Source organism: Choloepus didactylus, chromosome 5, assembly GCF_015220235.1.
Source record: "Choloepus didactylus isolate mChoDid1 chromosome 5, mChoDid1.pri, whole genome shotgun sequence".
Lineage (NCBI taxonomy): Eukaryota > Metazoa > Chordata > Mammalia > Pilosa > Megalonychidae > Choloepus > Choloepus didactylus.
In genome coordinates this window covers 14,364,387-14,388,258 of record NC_051311.1, presented here as the reverse complement: position 1 = coordinate 14,388,258, position 23,872 = coordinate 14,364,387, and the positions used below count along the sequence as shown (strand labels likewise).

At 38.8% G+C, this 23,872-nt stretch overlaps 1 protein-coding gene across 3 annotated transcripts in view; it reads right to left on the bottom strand.

The window, feature by feature from the left end:
- The window catches only part of MPP7 (membrane palmitoylated protein 7), a 260,841-nt gene that overhangs the window by 145,089 nt on the left and 91,880 nt on the right, over positions 1-23,872 (bottom strand). For all 3 annotated transcript variants that reach the window (XM_037837977.1, XM_037837978.1, XM_037837979.1), the window contains exon 3: positions 22,991-23,109. In XM_037837977.1, the coding sequence (XP_037693905.1) occupies positions 22,991-23,109 (119 nt within the window). The remainder of the gene's footprint in view (positions 1-22,990; positions 23,110-23,872) is intronic.

The window sequence follows — 23,872 nt, the reverse complement described above, 5'->3', positions numbered from 1 at the left end:
CAGACACTGCAGGACACAGCCTCCACTGCATTAAACACAGACACTGCAGGAGGACACAGCCTCCACTACATTAAACACAGACACTGCAGGAGGACACAGCCTCCACTGCATTAAATGCAACCACTGCAGGAAGACACAGCCTCTACTGCATTAAATGCAGACACTGCAGGAGGACACAGCCTCCACTACATTAAACGCAAACACTTCAGGAGGACACAGCCTCCACTGCATTAACGCAAACACTTCAGGAGGACACAGCCTCCACTGCATTAACGCAGACACTGCAGGAGGACACAGCCTCCACTGCATTAAATGCAGACACTGCAGGAGGACACAGCCTGTCAAGTATTCACAGCCTGCCTCCTATTCCATTCCTGAGCTCTGAGCAACTCTCGAGAAAGGGCTACAGATGGCCACTGTTTTGAGAGTATTACTTACAAAGGCAACACTTTTACTCAGAGTCTCGGGAATTCCTATCTTCAGCAGACTTTACATGTTTCTGCCTGAAAAAATGTAAACTATAACGTAAGAGAAAACTTTGTTTGGCTTCTCCTACAGAGCTGGCTGGATTGGCCAAGGAGCACTCCCAGCTGCCGACGCCCAGGTCTCCCCTCTCCCGGCCCAGGTGGTCAGGGGCTGTCGCGCGTCTGGCTGTCTCGTTTTCTTTTCCTCCCACCCACGGCCAATGGTATGTCAAAGGCAAGTAACACGACCTCCCCGCAGGGCCTGCTTCCTGAACTTACACCACTTCTTCCCTCCCCAAACAGCACAATCTGCTTCTGAAGAGCCCTACAGTGGTAAGGATCTTAGAAAATAGTCTTCAGCCTTGAATCTGATTTTCTACAATGTAAATATCACCTTTTCTCCCCGGCTAGCATGCTTTTCTCTGATTTGAGATTAAAGGAATAGTGGAAATGTAAAGTGTCTGAACAGAAAATACTTAATAGAAAGCACTGCTTTAATTATCTTTTCCTTTTAATGTATGCCTGTACCAATCATCCAAGAAACAGCTACATTCCTAACAAATCTGATGGCACTAATTATTAACAAAATTTCAATTACTGAAATTATAGATTATTGAAATTACAAATTAGTGAAAGATTTGCAAAGTAAATGTACAAAAATTAAGCCATTAAAAGACCACTATGAAGAAAGTGAAAAAGCAACCAGAAGAATATGTGCAAATCACATATCTGACAACAGACTTGTATCTAGGATATACAAAGAACTCCTACAACTCAGTAAAAAAAGGGCAGCCCAATTCAAAAACTGGTTGCAAAGAGAGACTTCCAGTTTCAGCTCCAACATGTAAAGAGCTTAGAAGCCATTACTCCCATCCTCACAACAATAAAAAAAACTGAACAAACTGAAAATCAATGACTTTTCTTAGATTTAGAAATTGAAGGCTTAGAGAATTGAAGGCATACGATATGAGGCCACAAACCAAAGAAGCCATAAATTCCTAGATAACACAAAAAGAAAAAATCCTCTTCCTATAGGTCCATCAATGCACATGCACATTCCTAAGCATGATAGCTATCTGTACTAAACTACTCCTGCTGCATATCAGTAACTTCAAAGAAACATATTTAATCTTGCAAATCCCAACTTTGATCTAGCTAGCCTTCCTTGTTCTTACCCCTTACCCTGTAACCTGTGGGTGGGGTAGAGCACTACACTGGATGACCGTCAGGCAGCCGCCCAGGACCACTTCCCAGTCTGTAAGTTCCCTAATACATTATTACTAGTTTGCTATATGAAGTGGCCTCCTTTATTTTTTGGTCTTAAGGGCCCATCAAACTTGGGCAGAACCTATTCTGTAGGCTCACAGCCAACAAAGCGCTAACCACCATTCCAAAATCTAGAGAGAGAGGTGAATCCAGAGAATCACAGCTGAGATCAGCTTTCTGGGAGCAAAAGGTACTAGAGCCAATAACTGTTAGAAACACGAAATTAACTGTGACTAACTGCTGGAGGCTGAGTGTGGACGAGCTTAAGAGTCAAAAACGCCTGGGGCCCATTCTTAGGGGAGTCCCCATAGTTTCGTGGGTTTTATCTCCAGGAAACTATGGGTTTGGTGAAGATTAGAGAAAAATCCCCTAGTGTTTCAGGCAAGGGAAGAGGAAAACTAACCATTGTGAATACATACACCCAGAACACTCTCCATAACAAAGGCCTGCCCTTTAAGGGAAACCACTTTACCACTGGGCGGAGGCAACCAGACAGCTCCAACCCTCTTTTATGTAGGGGGAGGAAAAAAAAAGGCTAAAAAATGTTTCTGAAGGTCACAACCCAGGGGCTCAGGGCCCACAAAAATCAGGTTTAATCATGCGATTATAGAACACTTTCCCTCCCCAACACCTTATCATCACAATAGCAAGGCCCCTGTATAATTAACAGTGGATTACAACTGAGAAACCTGCAAGACCCAGACTCTATTTTAAAAGGAGCTCTTAGGAAGCCCAAGGACAACTGGGAAGAAAACAAGGAAACTAGAGGAAAGCGAAGCCTTTAGCACCTATAGCTGCAGCAAACATTAAACACAGCCTAGCTCCCAGCCAGATTAACATACAACCTCACACTAAAAGCCTGACTACTTCAGCATCTATTACCAGATACATCATGTCCAGATTTCAAAAAAAAATTTCAAGGTATGCTGAAAGGCAAGAAAAACACAGTCCAAACAGACAAAGCAGATAGGATGCAGATTTTGGATTTTTTCAGGTGAAAAATCTAAAATAACTATGATTAAAATATTAAGGGCTTTAATGGAAAAAGTAGACAACATGCAGGAACAGATGGGTAAAGTAAGCAGACAACTCTAAGGAAGAATCAAAAAGAAATGCCAGAAATCAGAAAAACTGTAACAGAAATGAAGAACGCCTTTGACGAGTTGCATGAGTGGAGTGGACTTGGTTGAGGAAAGAATCAGGGAACATGAAGATATATCAACAGAAACAGAAAATAACAAATGAAAAAAAATGACAATAGAATATCAAAGAATTGTGGGACAATGACCAAAAGTATAACAAACGTAATGGGAATAGCAGGAGGAGAAAAAAAGAAAAGGAGAAATACTTGAAGCAACAATGGTGAGTTTTTCAAATTAAACGGCAGACACCAAACCACAGGTCCAGGAAACTTAGAGAACACCAAGCAGGATGAATACCAAAAAATGTACACCTAGGCATAACACATTCAAACTGCAGAAAACCAAAGACAAAAAGAAGCCAGGAAGGAAGGAAGGGAGGGAGGGAGGGAAGGAAGTAAGAAGTGAGGGAGGAAGGAAGGAAGGAAGGAAGGAAGAAAGAAAGAAAGAAAGAGAGAGGAAGAGCATCAGAGAAGAATAAATGTAAGTAAAATAAAATCTTTTCTTTTTCCTATTCATATTTATCAATAGACTGTCCATTCAGAGTAATAGCAACAACAAGGGACCGTAGGGTTATCGCTATCACAGAACGCTATAAGGAATGGGAGAGGGGAATTGGGAATACTCTGTTACAAAGGGCCTGCACTAGCCATGAAGTGATACACTGTTATTTAAAGTGATTAGTTGTAAATACAGACTGCAAGCTATAGGGAAATCAATATAAACCAATATAAAGAAAACTTTAAAGAAAAATTGATATAGTAAGACAGGAGATAAAATGCAATCTTACAAAATTCTCAATTAAAACTAGAGAAGGTAAGAAAAAAGATGCAAAAAGGGAAAAAGGACAAGCACAATACACACAAAACAGTTGTAAGCATGGTGAATATTAATCCAACTATATCAATAATCACTTTAATGTCAATGGTCTAAAAATACCAATTAAAAGACTGACAGAGTCAATAAAAAACACGATCCAACTGTATGTTGTTCATAAGTAACCCACTTTAAATATAAAAACACAGATGGAAGGTTAAAAGTAAAAGGATGGAGAAAAAGATACCATGCTAACACTAGCCAAAAGAAAGCTGGAGTAGCTGTATTGATTTCAGACAGAGCAGACTTCAGAATAAGGGAAATTGTCACAGATAAAAAGAGGCATGTCACATAATGATAAAGGAGTCAATTCTCCAAAAAGACATAAAAATCCTTACCATGTGGGCACCTAGCAACAGAATGTAAAATACAGGAGGCAAAAAGTAATACAACTACAAGGAGGAATGGAGAAATCCACTATAATACTTGGAGACGTCAGCACCCTCTGTCAGTAAAGGACAGTTCCAGCAGGCAAAAAATGAGTGAGTTAAAGTTGACCTGAATAGCTCTATCAATCAACTGCATATTATTAATATTTATAGAGGGATTCATCCAACAGCAGCAAAATACACATTCTTCTCTTCTCAAGCTCACACAGAATACTCACCAAGACAGACTACATTCTGAGACATAAAACATATCTTAAATTTAAAGTAGAAATCTTACAAAATATGCTCTCAGACAATGATTTAACTAGTTTACTAACTAGAAATCAACAACAGAAAGGTAGCTGGAAACTCCCAAAATATTTGGAGATTAAACACCACACTAATAACTAACACATGGGTCAAAAAAGACATCTCAAGAGAAATTTTTAAATATTTCAAACTAAGGTAAAATGACAATGCAATTTATCCAAATATGAGGGATGCAGAAAAAAGCAGTGCTTGAAGAGGAATTTGTAACATTTAAAATATATATTAGAAAAGAAATATCTAAATTAATAATCTAAGCTTCCATCATAGGAAAAAAGAGAATAATATAAATTAAAAGGCAAGCACAAGAAAATAAAGAATAAAAAATAGTGCATAAATCAATGAAATCGAAAACAGGAAAGCAAAAGAGAAAATCAATGAAACCAAAAGCTAGTTCTTTGAAAATATCAGTAAAATTCATAAACCTCTAGCCAGCCTAACCAACAATTTAAAAAAAAAGAGAGGAGACTTAAATTATCAAGTATCAGAATGAAAGAGGAGCCAACACTACTGATTCCATGAACATTCAAAGGATAATAAAGGAATCTTATGAACAATTCTATGCCCACAAATCTGAAAATTTAGACGACACAGACCAATTCCTTGAAAAACACAAACCAGGAAAACTCATGTAAAAACAGGTAAGCAGAAAAGATTGATCTCCATTAAGGAAATCTAATCAATAATTTAATTACTTTCCAAAAAAGAAAGCACCAGGCCCAGATGATTCACTGGTAAATTTAACCAAACATCTATGGAGAAAATGATAACAATTCTCTATAATCTCTTCCAGAATACATAAGCAGAAGTAACTCTTCCTAACTCATGAGGCCAGCTTTACTCCAACACTAAAAACAAACAAAGAATCACAAGAAAGGAAAACTCTCATGAACATAAGCATAAAAGTCCTCAACTAAATATTAGCATATCAAACCTGAGAGTGCATAAAAATAATTATACCCAATGTCCAAGCAGGATTTATTCCAGAAAAGCAAAGCTGGTTCAACATTCAAAAATCAATTCGTGTACACAACATCTTAATAATAGGCTGGTATTTGGGAATCCTGTACCTTAAGCATGATTATTCTCTAAACCCACAACTTGGCTAATAAAAATTTCAATTAAAATAAAATAATCAATTAATATAACCCAACACATCAATAGGCTACAGAAGGAAAGTAGTATGATCCTATCGATAGAGGCAGAAAAATCATGTGACAAAATCCAATGACCACGTTTATTCGAACATCATAATTACATGGAACTTTGAACAGGGAGTGAGATCTTGTTGATTTGCACAGGTTAGTGTGATGCCCCGATACATCCCAGAGTAATTTGGGCAGAGAATAAAAAACTATTTGCAAAGCCTCCTTGAGGCACTGGGGAAAAATGTGAAAATATTAAACTTTACCCTTGGAAATTCCTGATATTCTCGCAAGCATCAGGGACTACCCACTTAACACGTCAAGCCCTCGATTTTGGGGCTTGCCCTTATGAAACTCATTCCTGCAAAGGAGAAGCTAAGCCTACTTATAATTGTTCCTGAGAGTCTCCCTCAGAGAACCTCTTTTGTTGCTCAGATGTGGCCTCTCTCTCTAAGCCACTCGTCAGGTAAACTCACTGCTATCCCTGCTACATGGGACATGACTTTCAGGGGTGTAAATCTCCCTGGCAATGTGGGACATGACTCCCTGGCATCTTGGGACTGAGAAAGCCTTCTTGACAAAAAGGGTAAGAAAAATGAAACAAAATAAAGTTTCAGTGGCTGATATTTCAAATAGACTTGAGAAGTCATTCTGGAGGTTATTCTTATACATTCTATAGATATCCCTTTTTAGTTTTTAGTGTATTGGAATAGCTGGAAGGAAATACCTGAAATTGTCAAACTGCAACTCAATAGCCTTGATTCTTGAAGATGACTGTACAACTATATAGCTTATACGATGGGACTGTGGAATTGTGAAAACCTTGTGGCTCACACTCCCTTTATCCAGTGTATGGATAGATGAGTAAGCAAATAAAGACAAGAAATAAATAAATAATAGGTGGGGATAAGGAGTATGGGATGTTCTGGAGTTAAGTTGGTATCAATGCAAATGAAATTATTATAGATTTAGGGTATTAAATTTAAGCCAACGTAACCTCAAAGAAGTATCAGAATATACAAACTCATAGAGACAGAAAGTAGAGTACAGATAACCAGGGGTGGGGAGGAGGGGCCATGGGGAGTTAATGTAAAAGGAGTGTAGGGTTTCTCTTTGTAGTGAAGGGAAAGTTCTAGAAATGGATGGTGGTGAGGGAACTGCAACACTGTGAATGTGATTAATCTCACTGAACGATGTGCTTGGGAGGGTCTGGGAGAGCAAGATTTATGTCATGTATACATTTCCACAATTAAAAGAAAAAAGAAAGAACGAGAAACTAAAGAAATAATGACAAATGCAACATGATACTGGATGGGATCTAAGAATGGAGGAGAAAAGGCTCACAAGGACATTATTGGGACATAAGAAAAAAATAGGAATATAGAATATGTTTCATATGTTAAATTTCTTGACCTTGATAACTGCACTTATGGTGATTATATAAATGAATATTCTTGTTTGTAGAAAATGTACATGGAAGTATTATGTGTTCAAGAGTATGATGTGTGGAGGTGGGGCAAGACAGCAGACTGGTGAGCTGTATGTTTTAGTTACTCCTCCAGGAAAGTAGGTAGAAAGCCAGGAACTGCGTGGACTGGATACCACAGAGCAGTCTGACTTTGGGCATACTTCATGCAACACTCATGAAAACGTGGAACTGCTGAGATCAGCAAAATCTGTAAGTTTTTGCGGCCAGGGGACCCGCGCCCCTCCCTGCCAGGCTCAGTCCCGTGGGAGGAGGGGCTGTCAGCTCCGGGAAGGAGAAGGGAGAACTGCAGTGGCAGCCCTTATCGGAAACTCATTCTACTGATCCAAACTCCAACCACAGATAGACTGAGACCAGACACCAGAGAATCTGAGAGCAGCCAGCTCAGCAGAGAGAAGACAGGCATAGAAAAAAACAGCACGAAAAACTCCAAAATTAAAAGCGGAGGATTTTTGGAGTTCTGGTGAACATAGAAGGGAAGGGCACAGCTCAGGCCCTGAGGCTCATATGCAAATCCCAAAGAAAAGCTGATCTCTCTGCCCTGTGGACCTTTCCTTAATGTCCCTAATTGCTTTGTCTCTTAGCATTTCAATAACCCATTAGATCTGTGAGGAGGGCCCTTTTTTTTTTCTTTCTTTTAATCCTTTTTTCTTTTTCTAAAACAATTACTCTAAGAAGCCCAATACAGAAAGCTTCAAAGACTTGCAATTTCGGCAGGTCAAGACAAGAGAAGAACTAAGAGAGCTCTGAGACAAAAGGCAATAATCCAGTGGCTGAGAAAATTCACTAAACACCACAACTTCCCAAGAAAAGGGGGGCGTCCGCTCACAGCCATCATCCTGGTGGACAGGAAACACGCCTGCCCATCGCCAGCCCTATAGCCCAGAGCTGCCCCAGACAACCCAGTGGGACGGAAGTGCTTCAAATAACAGGCACACACCACAAAACTGGGCGTGGACATTAGCCTTCCCTGCAACCTCAGCTGATTGTCCCAGAGTTGGGAAGGTGGAGCAGTGTGAATTAACAAAGCCCCATTCAGCCATCATTTCAGCAGACTGGGAGCCTCCCTACACAGCCCAGCAGCCCAGAACCGCCCTGGGGGGACGGCACTCACCTGTGACATAGCACAGTCATCCCTCAACAGAGGACCAGGGGGTACACGGCCTGGAAGAGGGACCCACTTGCAAGTCTCAGGAGCCATACGCCAATACCAAGGACTTGTGGGTCAGTGGCAGAGAGAAACTGTGGCAGGACCGAACTGAAGGATTAGACTTATTGCAGCAGCTTTAAAACTCCAGGATCACCAGGGAGATTTGATTGTTAGAGCCACCCTCCCTCCCTGACCGCCCAGAAACACGCCCCATATACAGGGCGGGCAACACCAACTACACACGCAAGCTTGGCACACCAATTGGAACCCACAAGACTCACTCCCCCACTCACCACAAAGGCAAAGCAGGGGAGAACTGGCTTGTGGAGACCAGGTGGCTCGTGGATGCCACCTGCTGGTTAGTTACAGAAAGTGTACTCCAGGAAGCTGTAGATCTGATAAATTAGAGATAAGGACTTCAATTGGTCTACAAATCCTAAAATAACCCTAACAAGCCAAGCAAATGCCAAAAGGCCAAAAACAACAGAAAATTATAAAGTATATGAAAAAACCAGACGATATGGATAACCCAAGCCCAAGCACCCAAATCAAAAGACCAGAAGAGACACAACACCTAGAGCAGCTACTCAAAGAACTAAAGATGAACAATGAGACCATAATACGGGATAAAAAGGATATCAAGAAGACCCCAGAAGAGCATAAAGAAGACATTGCAAGATTAAATAAAAAAATAGATGATCTTATGGAAATTAAAGAAACTGTTGACCAAATCAAAAAGATTCTGGACACTCATAGTACAAGACTAGAGGAAGTTAAACAACAAATCAGTGACCTGGAAGATGACAGAATGGAAAATGAAAGCATAAAAGAAAGAATGGGGAAAAAAATTGAAAAAATCGAAACGGACCTCAGGGATATGACAGATAATATAAAATGTCCGAATATAAGACTCATTAGTGTTCCAGAAGGGGAATAAAAGGGTGAAGGTCTAGGAAGAATATTCAAAGAAATTGTTGGGGAAAACTTCCCAAATCTTCTAAACAACATAAATACACAAATCATAAATGCCCAGCGAACTCCAAATAGAATAAATCCAAATAAACCCACTCCGAGACATATTCTGATCATACTGTCAAACACGGAAGAGAAGGAGCGAGTTCTGAAAGCAGCAAGAGAAAAGCAATTCACCACATACAAAGGAAACAGCATAAGACTAAGTAGTGACTACTCAGCAGCCACCATGGAGGCAAGAAGGCAGTGGCACGATATATTTAAAATCCTGAGTGAGAAAAATTTCCAACCAAGAATACTTTATCCAGCCAAGCTCCCCTTCAAATTTGAGGGAGAGCTTAAATTTTTCATAGACAAACAAATGCTGAGAGAATTTGCTAACAAGAGGCCTGCCCTACTGGAGATACTCAAGGGAGCCCTACAGACAGAGAAACAAAGAAAGGACAGAGAGACTTGGAGAAAGGTTCAGTACTAAAGAGATTCAGTATGGGTACAATAAAGGATATTAATAGAGAGAGGGGAAAAATATATATGACAAACATAAACCAAAGGATAAGATGGCTGATTCAAGAAATGCCTTCACGGTTATAACGCTGAATGTAAATGGATTAAACTCCCCAATTAAAAGATATAGATTTGCAGAATGGATAAAAAGAATGAACCATCAATATGTTGCATACAAGAGACTCATCTTAGACACAGGGACACAAAGAAACTGAAAGTGAAAGGATGGAAAAAAATATTTCATGCAAGCTACAGCCAAAAGAAAGCAGGTGTAGCAATATTAATTTCAGATAAAATAGACTTTAAATGCAGAGATGTTTTGAGAGACAAAGAAGGCCACTACATATTAATAAAAGGGTCAATTCAACAAGAAGAAATAACAATCATAAATGTCTATGCACCCAATCAAGGTGCCACAAAATACATGAAAGAAACACTGGCAAAACTAAAGGAAGCAATTGATGTTTCCACAATAATTGTGGGAGACTTCAACACATCACTCTCTCCTATAGATAGATCAACCAGACAGAAGACCAATAAGGAAACTGAAAACCTAAACAATCTGATAAATGAATTAGATTTAACAGACATATACAGAACATTACCTCCCAAATCACCAGGATACACATACTTTTCTAGTGCTCATGGAACTTTCTCCAGAATAGATCATATGCTGGGACATAAAACAAGCGTCAATAAATTTAAAAAGACTGAAATTATTCACAGCACATTCTCTGACTACAATGGAATACAATTAGAAGTCAATAACCATCAGAGACTTAGAAAATTCACAAATACCTGGAGGTTAAACAACACACTCCTAAACAATCAGTGGGTTAAAGAAGAAATAGCAAGAGAAATTGCTAAATATATAGAGACAAATGAAAATGAGAACACAACATACCAAAACCTATGGGATGCAGCAAAAGCAGTGCTGACGCGGAAATTTATAGCACTAAATGCATATATTAAAAAGGAAGAAAGAGCCAAAATCAAAGAACTAATGGATCAACTGAAGAAGCTAGAAAATGAACAGCAAACCAATCCTAAACCAAGTAGAAGAAAAGAAATAACAAGGATTAAAGCAGAGATAAATGACATAGAGAACAAAAAAACAATAGAGAGGATAAATATCACCAAAAGTTGGTTCTTTGAGAAGATCAACAAGATTGACAAGCCCCTAGCTAGACTGACAAAATCAAAAAGAGAGAAGACCCATATAAACAAAATAATGAATGAAAAAGGTGACATAACTGCAGATCCTGAAGAAATTAAAAAAATTATAAGAGGATATTATGAACAACTGTATGGCAACAAACTGGATAATGTAGAGGAAATGGACAATTTCCTGGGAACATATGAACAACCTAGACTGACCAGACAAGAAATAGAAGACCTCAACCAACCCTTCACAAGCAGAGATCCAGTCAGTCATCAAAAAGCTTCCCACAAATAAATGCCCAGGGCCAGATGGCTTCACAGGGGAATTCTACCAAACTTTCCAGAAAGAACTGACACCAATCTTACTCAAACTCTTTCAAAACACTGAAGAAAATGAACACTACCTAACTCATTTTATGAAGCTAACATCAATCTAATACCAAAACCAGGCAAAGATGCTACAAAAAAGGAAAACTACCAGCCAATCTCCCTAAATATAGATGCAAAAATCCTCACCAAAATACTTGCAAATCGAATCCAAAGACACATTAAAAAAATCATACACCATGACCAAGTGGGGTTCATTCCAGGCATGCAAGGATGGTTCAACATAAGAAAATCAATCAATGTATTACAACACATTAAAAATTCGAAAGGGAAAAATCAAATGATCATCTCAATAGATGCTGAAAAAGCATTTGACAAAATCCAACATCCATTTTTGATAAAAACACTTCAAAAGTAGGAATTGAAGGAAACTTCCTCAATATGATAAAGAGCATATATGAAAAACCCACAGCCAGCATAGTACTCAATGGTGAGAGACTGAAAGCCCTCCCTCTAAGATCAGGAACAAGACATGGATGCCCACTGTCACCACTGTTATTCAACATTGTGCTGCACGTGCTAGCCAGGGCAATCCGGCAAGACAAAGAAATAAAAGGCATCCAAATTGGAAAAGAAGAAGTAAAACTGTCATTGTTTGCAGATGATATGATCTTATATCTAGAAAACCCTGAGAAATTGATGATACAGCTACTAGAGCTAATAAATTTAGCAAAGTAGCAGGATACAAGATCAATGCACATAAGTCAGTAATGTTTCTATATGCTAGAAATGAACAAACTGAAGAGACACTCAAGAAAAAGATACTATTTTCAATAGCAACTAAAAAAATCAAGTATCTAGGAATAAACTTAACCAAAGATGTAAAAGACCTATACAAAGAAAACTACATAACTCTACTAAAAGAAATAGAAGGGGACCTTAAAAGATGGAAAAATATTCCATGTTCATGGATAGGAAGGCTAAATGTCATTAAGATGTCAATTCTACCCAAACTCATCTACAGATTCAATGCAATCCCAATCAAAATTCCAACTACCTACTTTGCAGACTTGGAAAAGCTAGTTATCAAATTTATTTGGAAAGGGAAGATGCCTCGAATTGCTAAAGACACTCTAAAAAAGAAAAACGAAGTGGGAGGACTTACACTCCCTGACTTTGAAGCTTATTATAAAGCCACAGTTGTCAAAACAGCATGGTACTGGCACAAAGATAGACATATAGATCAATGGAATCGAATTGAGAATTCAGAGATAGACCCTCAGATCTATGGCCGACTGATCTTTGATAAGGCCCCCAAAGTCACTGAACTGAGTCATAATGGTCTTTTCAACAAATGGGGCTGGGAGAGTTGGATATCCATATCCAAAAGAATGAAAGAGGAACCCTACCTCACACCCTACACAAAAATTAACTCAAAATGGACCAAAGATCTCAATATTAAAGAAAGTACCATAAAACTCCTAGAAGATAATGTAGGAAATTATCTTCAAGACCTTGTATTAGGCAGCCACTTCCTAGACTTTACACCCAAAGCACAAGCAACAAAAGAAAAAATAGATAAATGGGAAGTCCTCAAGCTTAGAAGTTTCTGCACCTCAAAGGAATTTCTCAAAAAGGTAAAGAGGCAGCCAACTCAATGGGAAAAAAATTTTGGAAACCATGTATCTGACAAAAGACTGGTATCTTGCATATATAAAGAAATCCTACAACTCAATGACAATAGTACAGATAGCCCAATTATAAAATGGGCAAAAGATATGAAAAGACAGTTCTCTGAAGAGGAAATACAAATGGCCAAGAAACACATGAAAAAATGTTCAGCTTCACTAGCTATTAGAGATGCAAATTAAGACCACTATGAGATACCATCTCACACCAATTAGAATGGCTGCCATTAAACAAACAGGAAACTACAAATGCTGGAGAGGATGTGGAGAAATTGGAACTCTTATTCATTGTTGGCGGGACTGTATAGGTTCAGCCACTCTGGAAGTCAGTCTGGCAGTTCCTTAGAAACCTAGATATAGAGTTACCATTCGATCCAGCGATTGCACTTCTTGGTATATACCCGGAAGATCAGAAAGCAGTGACATGAACAGATATCTGCACGCCAATGTTCATAGCAGCATTATTCACAATTGCCAAGAGATGGAAACAACCCAAATGTCCTTCAACAGATGAGCGGATAAATAAAATGTGGCATATACACACGATGGAATACTACACAGCAGTAAGAAAGAACGATGTCGTGAAACATATGACAACATGGATGAACCTTGAAGACATAATGCTGAGCGAAATAAGCCAGGCACAAAAAGAGAAATATTACATGCTACCACTAATGTGAACTTTGAAAAATGTAAAACAAATGGTTTATAATGTAGAATGTGGGGGAACTAGCAATAGAGAGCAATTAAGGAAGGGGGAACAATAATCCAAGAAGAACAGATAAGCTATTTAACGTTCTAGGGATGCCCAGGAATGACTATGGTCTGTTAATTTCTGATGGATATAGTAGGAACAAGTTCACAGAAATGTTGCTATATTAGGTAACTTTCTTGGGGTAAAGTAGGAACATGCTGGAAGTAAAGCAGTTATCTTAGGTTAGTTGTCTTTTTCTTACTCCCTTGTTATGGTCTCTTTGAAATGTTCTTTTATTGTACGTTTTGCTTTTTTTTTTTTTTTAATTTTTTTTTTTTTCATACAGTTGATTTAAAAAAAAAAACAAGGAAAAAAATATGTAAAGCCCCCTTGAGGAGCCAGTGAAGAATGCAGGGGTATTGGCCTACCCCACCTCGATGGTTGCTAACATGACCACGGACATAGGGGACTGGTGGTTTGATGGGTTGAGCCCTCTACCATAGGTTTTACCCTTGGGAAGATGGTTGCTGCAAAGGAGAGGCTAGGCCTCCCTATAACTGTGCCTAAGAGCCTCCTCCCGAATGCCTCTTTGTTGCTCAGATGTGGCCCTCTCTCTCTAGCTAAGCCAACTTGAAAGGTGAAATCACTGCCCTCCCCACTACGTGGGATCAGACACCCAGGGGAGTGAATCTCCCTGGCAACGTGGAATATGACTCCTGGGGAGGAATGTAGACCTGGCATCATGGGACGGAGAACATCTTCTTGACCAAAAGGGGGCAATGAAAGGAAATGAAATAAGCCTCAGTGGCAGAGAGATTCTGAAAGGAGCCGAGAGGTCACTCTGGTGGGCACTCTTACGCACAATTTAGACAACCCTTTTTAGGTTCTAAAGAATTGGGGTAGTTGGTGGTGGATACCTGAAACTATCAAACTACAACCCAGAACCCATGAATCTCGAAGACAATTGTATAAAAATGTAGCTTATGAGGGGTGACAATGGGATTGGGTAAGCCATAAGGACCACACTCCACTTTGTCTAGTTTATGGATGGATGAGTAGAAAAATAGGGGAAGGAAACAAACAAACAGACAAAGGTACCTAGGGTTCTTTTTAACTTCAATTGCTCTTTTTCACTTAATTATTATTCTTGTTATTTTTGTGTGTGTGGTAATGAAGGTGTCAGGGATTGATTTTGGTGATGAATGTACAACGATGTAATGGTACTGTGAACAATCGAATGTACAATTTGTTTTGTATGACTGCGTGGTATGTGACTATATCTCAATAAAATGAAGATAAAAAAAAAAAGAGTATGATGTGTGCCACTGGCTCCAAAATGTTTAGAAGATAGATAGATAGATATAGTACACAGACAGACAGATTAGACATATAGATTAGATAAGAGGAGAGGGAGGAAAGGAAGGAAAAGAAGGAAGGTAGCAAAATGTTAAAATTTGTGGATCTTGGTGGATCTGGGTATCTGGCATCTGGAGGTATGTTGGAGTTCTCTGTGTGGGGTTTGTATTATTTGTGCAACTGTCCTGTAAGTTTGACATTATTTCAAAATAAAAAGTTAAAACTAAAAGTTTATATAGAAAGGCCAAAAAAAATTAAAATAAATAACCAAAACAATAACGAAGAAGAAAAAGCATCAGAAGACCAAAACTACTCAACTTTGGGACCCTCTACGAACCTACAATAAATCAAGAGAGCATGACATTGGTGAAAAAATAGACAAGTTGATTAATGGAACAGAATAAAGAACCCAGAAATGCACCCACACTTATTAATTCAACTGTTCTTTCACAAAGGAATATATACAAATGATGGAATATTATCCAGCATTCGAAAAGAACTATTAAGCTATGAAAATACATGGTTAGATGCATATTACTAATTGTATACTCTGTGAATGCTACTTATTGTAAAATTCAACTATATTAAATTGTGGAAAAGGCAAACCACAGGGAGTAAAACAGTCAATGGTCTGGGAGAAGGAAGGGTGAACAGGTGAAGCACAGGGGATTTTTAGGGCAGTGAAAACTATTTATGATAGTGTAATGGTGGATACAGGACATTATGCATTTGTCAAAACCCATAGAACTGTACAACCCAAAGAGTGAACCCTAATGTAAACTATGGACTTAGAGTTAAAAATAATGTATCAATATTGGTTCATTAATTGTAAGAAGTGTAGCAAACTAATGCAAGACGTTAATAATGGGGGGTGGGGGTGAGAGCGACAATGAGAACTCCCTGTACTACTGGCTCCAGTTTTTTTCTACCTATAAATCTAAAACTGTTTAAAAAATAAGGCCTATTAATTTTTTTTCTGTTCCTACCCTTCAGATATTTAATCATTGGCTTATAAAATGTTCATCAATGATCAATTAGAGGCAACCGCAGAAGCATATTCATTTACCCTAGAAGACCCCAAAATCACAGACTTCACATTCTATACCCCCACCAATAGCATTTCCAACACTGATCTCTCTAACTTGGCCACCAAATATCCAATAATTTGCCCAATCCCCTCAAAACACTATCCCTCACAGACATAGTAACTCATGATCCCAACCTCCCAAATGTCTGAATAAATGATTACTGCTGAGTTTATATTAAATACATTCTCCATCATGAAATTTCTGGATCTCCCCCAAGGGGTATCATCTCCCTAATCAAGATTTTTTCCTCTTCATGTTTTTATGACTTTTCCATCCTATTTCATGTTTTTGTGGTTATTCCTAAATTGAGTATTTTTTAGCACACTAAGGCTTGTTTTTCACTGAACGATAGGGCACAGTAATTATAGACCTAGTGTTTCATTCCTATGTAGTCCACTTATTTTGCTTAAAGGATAAACTACAACTTAAGGCACTCCTACACTGAGTACACAGAATTCTTCACATGAAATTTCTCTAGCTTGCTTATCAGTTAGAGCAGTAGATGAGGACTCTCCACTTCCATAAGATTTATGAGTTCTATCATATGATATATCAGCCCATCCACTAAGGGCTTTGCCACATAGATAACATTGGTACAGTTTCTTTCCTGTATGAATTTCCTTTATAGTAACTGAAATAGTATGGATGGTTAATGGCACTACCATATAGATTACCAACAGTACTTCTTTATTACATGAGTTCTTCTGATGCGTTTAAAGGTTAAAACTATGTCTGAATTCTCTTCCATGTTCAAAATACGTGTAGCATGAGTTTTAGCATGAGTTTTTTCATTCCATCTAAGGTCAGAATATTGACTGAAAGCTCTCCCACACTGATGACGCTCGTAGGGTTTCAATCAATTTTGAATAATTTCATATTGTCTAGAGTTAGAAAAATTAAGGTTTTCCTATACAGATTATATTCTCATGGCTTCTGTCCACTGTGCATTCTCTCACGTTGCCTGAGGGCAGAACTGTGAGGGAAAGATTTCCCACATAGACAACATTTATGGGGTTTCTCTCCAGTGTGAGTTCTCCCATCTCATCCAAGACCAGAATATTGACTGAAGGCTTTCCCACATACATGACATTTATTGGGGTTTCTGTCCGTGTGAGTTCTCTTATGTTCTCTTAGGATACGACAACAAATGAAATCCTATTAATTTTTAAAAATCAAATTTAAAAACAGCCAAAGGGTCTGAAAAGACATTTCTCCAAAGGAGATACACAAATGGCCAATAAGAACATGAAAAGCTACTCAACAAAATTTGTCAACAGGGAAATACAAATTGAAACCATGAGATACCAGACATACCTACTAGGATGGCTAGGATAAAAAAAACGATCATAACAGTTGCAGGTGAGGGTGTGGAGAAACTGAAACCCTGTTGGTAGGAAAGCAAAATGGGGCAGCCAATTTTGGAAATTGGCAGTTACTCAAAAAAGGTCAACATAGTTGCCATCTGACCCAGCAATTCCACTCCTTCGTATAGATCAAGTGAAAGGAAAACATAGGCCACACGAAAAAACTGATAAACAAATGATCACAGCAGCATTATTCTCAATAACCAAAAGGTAGAAACCATCCAAACGTCCACCAACTGATGAACAGATAAACAAAATGTGGTACATCCATACAATGGAATGTTACTTAAAGAAAGGACTAAAGCCCTGAAAAATGCTACAACATACTGACAACAGCATGCTAAGCGAAAGAAGCCAGTCACAAAAAATATCATTGATTCCATTTAGGTAAGATGTCCAGAATGGACAAATACATTATGACAGGAAGTAGATTAGTGGTTGGTTGGGCTGAAAGGAACAGAGTTTTGGAGAGTGATAGCTAATGGGTACAGGGTTTCTTTATAAGGTGATGAATATGTTCTAATATTGATTGTGGTAATGGACGCACAACTCTGACTATACTAAAAACCACTGAAATATACATTTTAAATAGCTGAATTATATGTATGGCATGTATGTATGGTATGATACATATGCCTCAACGAGGCTGTTACAGAATAAAAAGAAAAAAGACCATCTAAATTGAGGACTCCCAAATAGGGTGCCAAATTCAGCAAATTAAACTACAAATATTACATGGGTCATCCTTATAGTAAAAAAATTATTCACTGTTCATCTGAAATTCAAATTTACCTGGGCTTCGGTATTTTACCTCACAGCCCTATTCCCAAATCTATTATTTCCAATCTAAATCTTAATTGTCTTCATTTGAAGCCCTGTGTATCCAATTGTATAATAGCCAGCTCTATTTGGCTTCCCCCCGAATATCAAGCAAACATCCAAAACTAAACTAAAATCACCTCCCTCTTCCTCTGGGGACATAATGAAAATGTCTAAAACTTGGTACCCTGGGGCCTGCACAGGTCTCCTGCAGCCCCTTCCTGACCGCAATGGCATAAATACTTCAGTTGTTGGATCTCTGGGTCACGGGGTAGAGAGACAGGTGCCAGGGTAGCAGCTCAGAACAACTATTATTTACCAACTGATAGGGAGGAATTTCAGTATGTTAATAAAATAAGCAGCTGACTATCAGCCTGCATCTCCCAAAACTAAAATCAGCTCCCCTCTCCCCATCCTTCGCCACCATCTCTTTGACTGGAAATCTTGGGTCCCATCCAATCGCCCCAGTACCCCCATTTACTTCTAAAAGGAAAATCTGCTGTCCCCACCCTCCTGCTCTGAACCTCTCAACACAGTGGTTCCCAGTGTTAGGATAAACTCTGTACACTTTGATGAAATTTACAGAGTCTGTCGAGAACCCATCCCTGCCTGTCCTTCTCGGCACACTTTGCGCTGCTCTCCATGCCCTTCCTTACTTCACACACCAGCCTGAGGAGCCGGTCTCCATCCTAAAGGTTCTGCGCACCCACTCTGCGCCAGGTGTTTGCACATGTTATTCCTTCTGCCTGTGAGAATAAAATTAAGTTTAGCTTTCACACACAATAGGTGTGCCTTGCAGGGTGGGGCAGTTAAGAAATTGGCAGAAGGTTAAAAAGACAAACTGTAATCCACAGTCAGTCCCCCTGCTTATCCGCCCACTATCGACTATCCTTGCAAGGTGGAGACTTGGGGTAGAGGTTCCCAAAATAGCCTCACAACTTGTTACCAAACTAGCCCAGACTGGCTTTAAAGAGGCCTGGGCATAACTATTAAAGTCAGGGATGGGGATTTGTTCCAATGTTCCTAATGTCGCAAATTTGCCCGGGAAACATATTTCAAATGTTTCCAATTTGGGCGGGCTGCATGTTTCAAATTTGCGCAGGCTAGTTAGGCTTGTCCAATAGAATGTAACCTCTGGAGTATCCAGCCAATGGAGAAACAGGGGAGATACTTGCAGTTAGGTTTAGAAAATAAATACTGCTAAATCTATTGTTCTGCGCACCAACCCCCACATTTTGATTGGGTGCCTGTTCTTGCAAAATCGTGAATAAATTCTTTTCTTCTCCACAATCGGGTGAGCGTTTATTCCTTTTTAGGAATAGTGCTTGTTTCTCACATGCCTAGCCCCACCCCCCCACCCCTTCATAAGTGCTCACCTCGGCAAATCCTATTCAGCATTCAGATTTTAGCCAAGGTTCCACTCCCCAAGGCCAGCTCCGAGTACGGCACCTTGGGCCCTTCATAAGATGCTCTAAACGTGACCTCGTTCCCTCACCCATAGCCCTGTGGGAGACTGGAGGCTCCACAAGGCAAGGGACTCTGCCTGTCCTGTTGGAAAAGGTGGTCCCATTGGAACACAAAGTATCCGGCATACAGTAAGCACTCGACAAATACAGGTTGAATGAAATCAATCAATATTCGAAAGCCGAAAGTATGCAACTGAATGACACAAGGGTCTACCTGGGCATTGCTCACTACTCCTTTAAGACTGCAATCCCAGAAACACGCGCACTAATTCAATCATAGCCAGTAAATTTTCTCGAAAACGTCGATCTGAGTTTTGTTGAAATATTTCAGAATCACAAAAGGCTAAAATCCAGATTGCTACTTTTTCTTGTTCTGTCCCCTGTACATATGCAGCTATTTAAGTGGGTAGTAAAAACATGTGTGACTATTTAAAAGTTGTTACCAATTTTTATCCTGGACAGCCAACAAAACTGTGAAATGGGAACAAAAATTTCTTAAAGAAACAACTCTCAATCTTATTTACAAGAAATACAAACTTTAAGGAAATCTTTATGCCAATCTTGTTCTAAAATGAATTTAAACCACATTACAAAAATACACACAACTAAATAAAATTTAAAGCGAAGAAACCTCAATAGAGAAAAAACAAGGGTATAAGATAAACCTAGAAATGAAGTTAGGACACAAAATATATGCTTCATGGGCCTATATATCTACAAGAAATGAGTCAAAACTCAAAAATATGGCTCAAAGGTCACTGCTGGTCTGTCACGTTCACTCAAGCAGGTGAATTCTGATGTCCTTGTCTGGCCACCCCTCATCTGTGATATTTCCATCCTTAAACATGCTATTTCCCAGGTTTTCTAATACTTCTAAAATCTCATGACCACATTTTTTATTAATCATCTTTAACTTTTCAATTTATAAATTTTTCTCTTAAGAAACATCCTCAGCTAACACCCATGGGCCCATCGTGCTTCTTTCCCAGTGCCCAGCTCCCGGCCCACACTCCTGCCAGCATCTGGCTCAATGTCCCCAGGTGGCTGCCCCGTAGCTGCCACCAGACTGTGGTGCCCAAACGGCCACCTCCTAGGTACATTCTATAGTAGATAAAAAGTGAGTCATTTTTTTCCCTTCCTATTTTTTTTTCCTCTGCACAAAATAAGATGACAACTATGAACATTTCATGCTAGATTAAAATCAAGTTTCATATTCGTCCCGTTCTAAACCATAAGCCAACAGCTTCAACTGCGGGCAAAAGAGCGTAAAACCTAAGCACATTTTGATTCACTCTAAAACAAACCTTTCAAACACATTCCTTTTGCTCTACCAAGATTTATGTACAATAGCTGACAGCCTTTATCATCCACACTGAAATAGAGGTTCTTGGAATACAGTTAGGTGGTTTGATCCAGTTGTTTAAAGCTACACTCCCAGGAGCTCGCCCCTAGAGTCATTTGTGGCTTTCCTATTTGAAAACTAATAGGATGGGTCAAAGGGCACACTGGAGGGCTGCATGTGATAAAAGTTCGGGGGGGAACCCTTAAGAAATTGAGAACGCACTAGCATTGCATAACAAAACTAATGGTAAAAATACATTTTATAGTAATTACTGAAAAACATTACCATTAGTACCAAAGTTATTGTGCTATTTAAAGAGTGGCAACATCAAGTTATGAGCGTTACTGTTTTTATGAAACCAGATACCAATATCCTCCAGGATGCTCCTAAGTACTTACTATTGACAGATTTTGAAAAAACTCAAAAGCCAGTGTAACTAAGAATTTTTTTTATACATTAGTTTCTTTTTTTCTTTTAATAGAAATAACCTTGTCTTTAACGACTTTTTGGTCCTTCACATACTGTGATAATTAACTTTTTCCTCAATACTGAATAATAATGCTGACTTATATTTGCCTAACCTATATAACTACCAAAGAACTTAGATTTTCACCATGTCATTTGAAACTCACAACAACCTCATCATCAGGTATTACAATTTCCATTTTATAAGTTAGGCAACTGAGGTGCTAGCCAAGTTATAAATAAATACAAGCCTGACTCCACTGTTTAGGGGCACATTTATTTATTGAGCAAGAGGCAATAATGCCACTTTGGATAGATTTTATGCCTTCTATCAAAAGATCAAATCACTCTAAATTTGTAGCTGTTGAACTTCATCCATTCAACACAGAATATTTTTATGATTGTCTCACTACATCACAAACTTACATACAATCAAAGACCATTTAACAAATCCCAAGAGGGCAACCAAACTATCTAAAATTACTCATAATACCAAGCTACCTTGCCAATTACATTGTTATTTGAAAAAATAAAAATAATAAACAAAGCATTATAATCTTGAAATGGATCGCAAGGAAAATGTCACATAACACTTTGCTTCTAGAAAACTGCCACTGCTTAAGGCACACAAATTTCAATAAATCTGACAACAATAAAAAATGTAGTAAGAATTCTTCTGTTCCATGAGGCAACTACAACTCAGAAGTTGCTCATTATCAAACATTATATGTTAATTAAAAGCCTCTTATCATGGCAGGCAACCATAACAAATTTTGCTACATGCAAATACTACCCAGGCAGACTCAGAAGACCTCTAAATCTCTTTCAGCTTGAGTTAAATGGCAGAAAGTGCACTTCATATTTCCAGAAGCAAGAGTGGCGTATTTTCCAGTAAGTTCCTTGTTCTCATTTTCCTATTTTAAGAGTTCGGAACACTTCCAACATTGCTCTATGGCTAGATCTGATTTCTGGTGGCTGATTATTTTCACGGCATGATGCTTTTACTAAAATTCTCCCAAAACTGTTTTTGCTCATATTTTACTCCAATGTATTTATATACAAAATATAATTTCAATGCCAATAAAAAGAAAAAAGCCAATAAAAGAGAGAGCTTACTCGAATTTCAGTTGACTTTGTTAAAGGAAATTATTTTAAATTAATGTGGCTACTGAACTGCTGCCATCCTTGACCTCAGAAAATACATTCCTCCTCATTTTTGCTGTGAACGTTTATTTATTTAAGTCAAATTCCACCTCATGGATGTGGATTATAAAGAACTCTAAACCTTCCTGCTACTATTTCACATTCTTTTTCTAAACAAGGACAAGCACATGTTTGCGGCATAAGTGTACACGGCCAGATCACCACAATTAAGTGAAATCATCGACGTATTTTTGGTAGAATCTTTAACAATGTCCACTCCCATCTGTGAAATGAAACAAGGCTGTTTTGTTTTCAGAGAGCAACATATGTACTTTTCCGTACGTTTTTTGCAAAGAGAACCTGACATCGGCCAGATTTACCTTCACCAGTGAATGCAGACTCTTTTCACCAAACACATCCCAGAGAAAGCTCAGGTCTTCCTGGCTGTCCACATGTGGCTGCAGCTGGGCTGGCAGGGCAGCCAACAGCTCGTACAGACCTATAAAATGAAAATAAAACACAAAGCGTAATCTTAGAGTGATCTCATTAATTTCGCTTAAGGTGTGTGTAAATGACAGCCTGGAACATGTCGTTTTTACTAGATTTGTATTCCGGGCCATCAAATTAAACCTTCTCCAAAGCAGCAAAAGAAGCTTTCTGACATTTTAATTCCAAAGCAATACACATCAAGAAGCTAGCTTTCACGTTTCACAGTGGTCAACGTTCTGCAGTCATCCAAGTTTACTTAACCCTAGACAGAAAATGAGTTCAAGTCTTCAAAAAAGAAGAAAAGGCATACGCTCCTTTCCTTAATCATTATTACAGCTCCCTCAACATCAGCCAAAGAGTGAAATGAGTCATGAATAGGAAAAACTTCCTTAGAAGAGCAGAAAATTGATAGAGTGGTCCATTAAAAAGGTTCTGTGGTTTCCAAATAGTTCCTAATAATATATGGCTTCAAAAACATTTGCATTATCTAACATCCAAAATAAAGTTCTAAGAAGTAAGACAAAATAAACCATACATGGTGCTGTGGTATTGCAGTTAACCATTAAACAAACAAAAAAAAAAAACTAAGAAGTTAGTTTGAGTCTGCCTCGGATGTCTGGCTGTGTGAAGTTTATCCAGCACCCTCTGAATGAGTTCCAGTAACAGGCCCAGGTTCCCCGCGGCACTCCACACGAGAAACCTCCCTCGCACAGACAGCAGTGCAGCGTTGCACGGTAGTGTCTGCATAAACCATCCCTGTCCCGCAGAGGCCC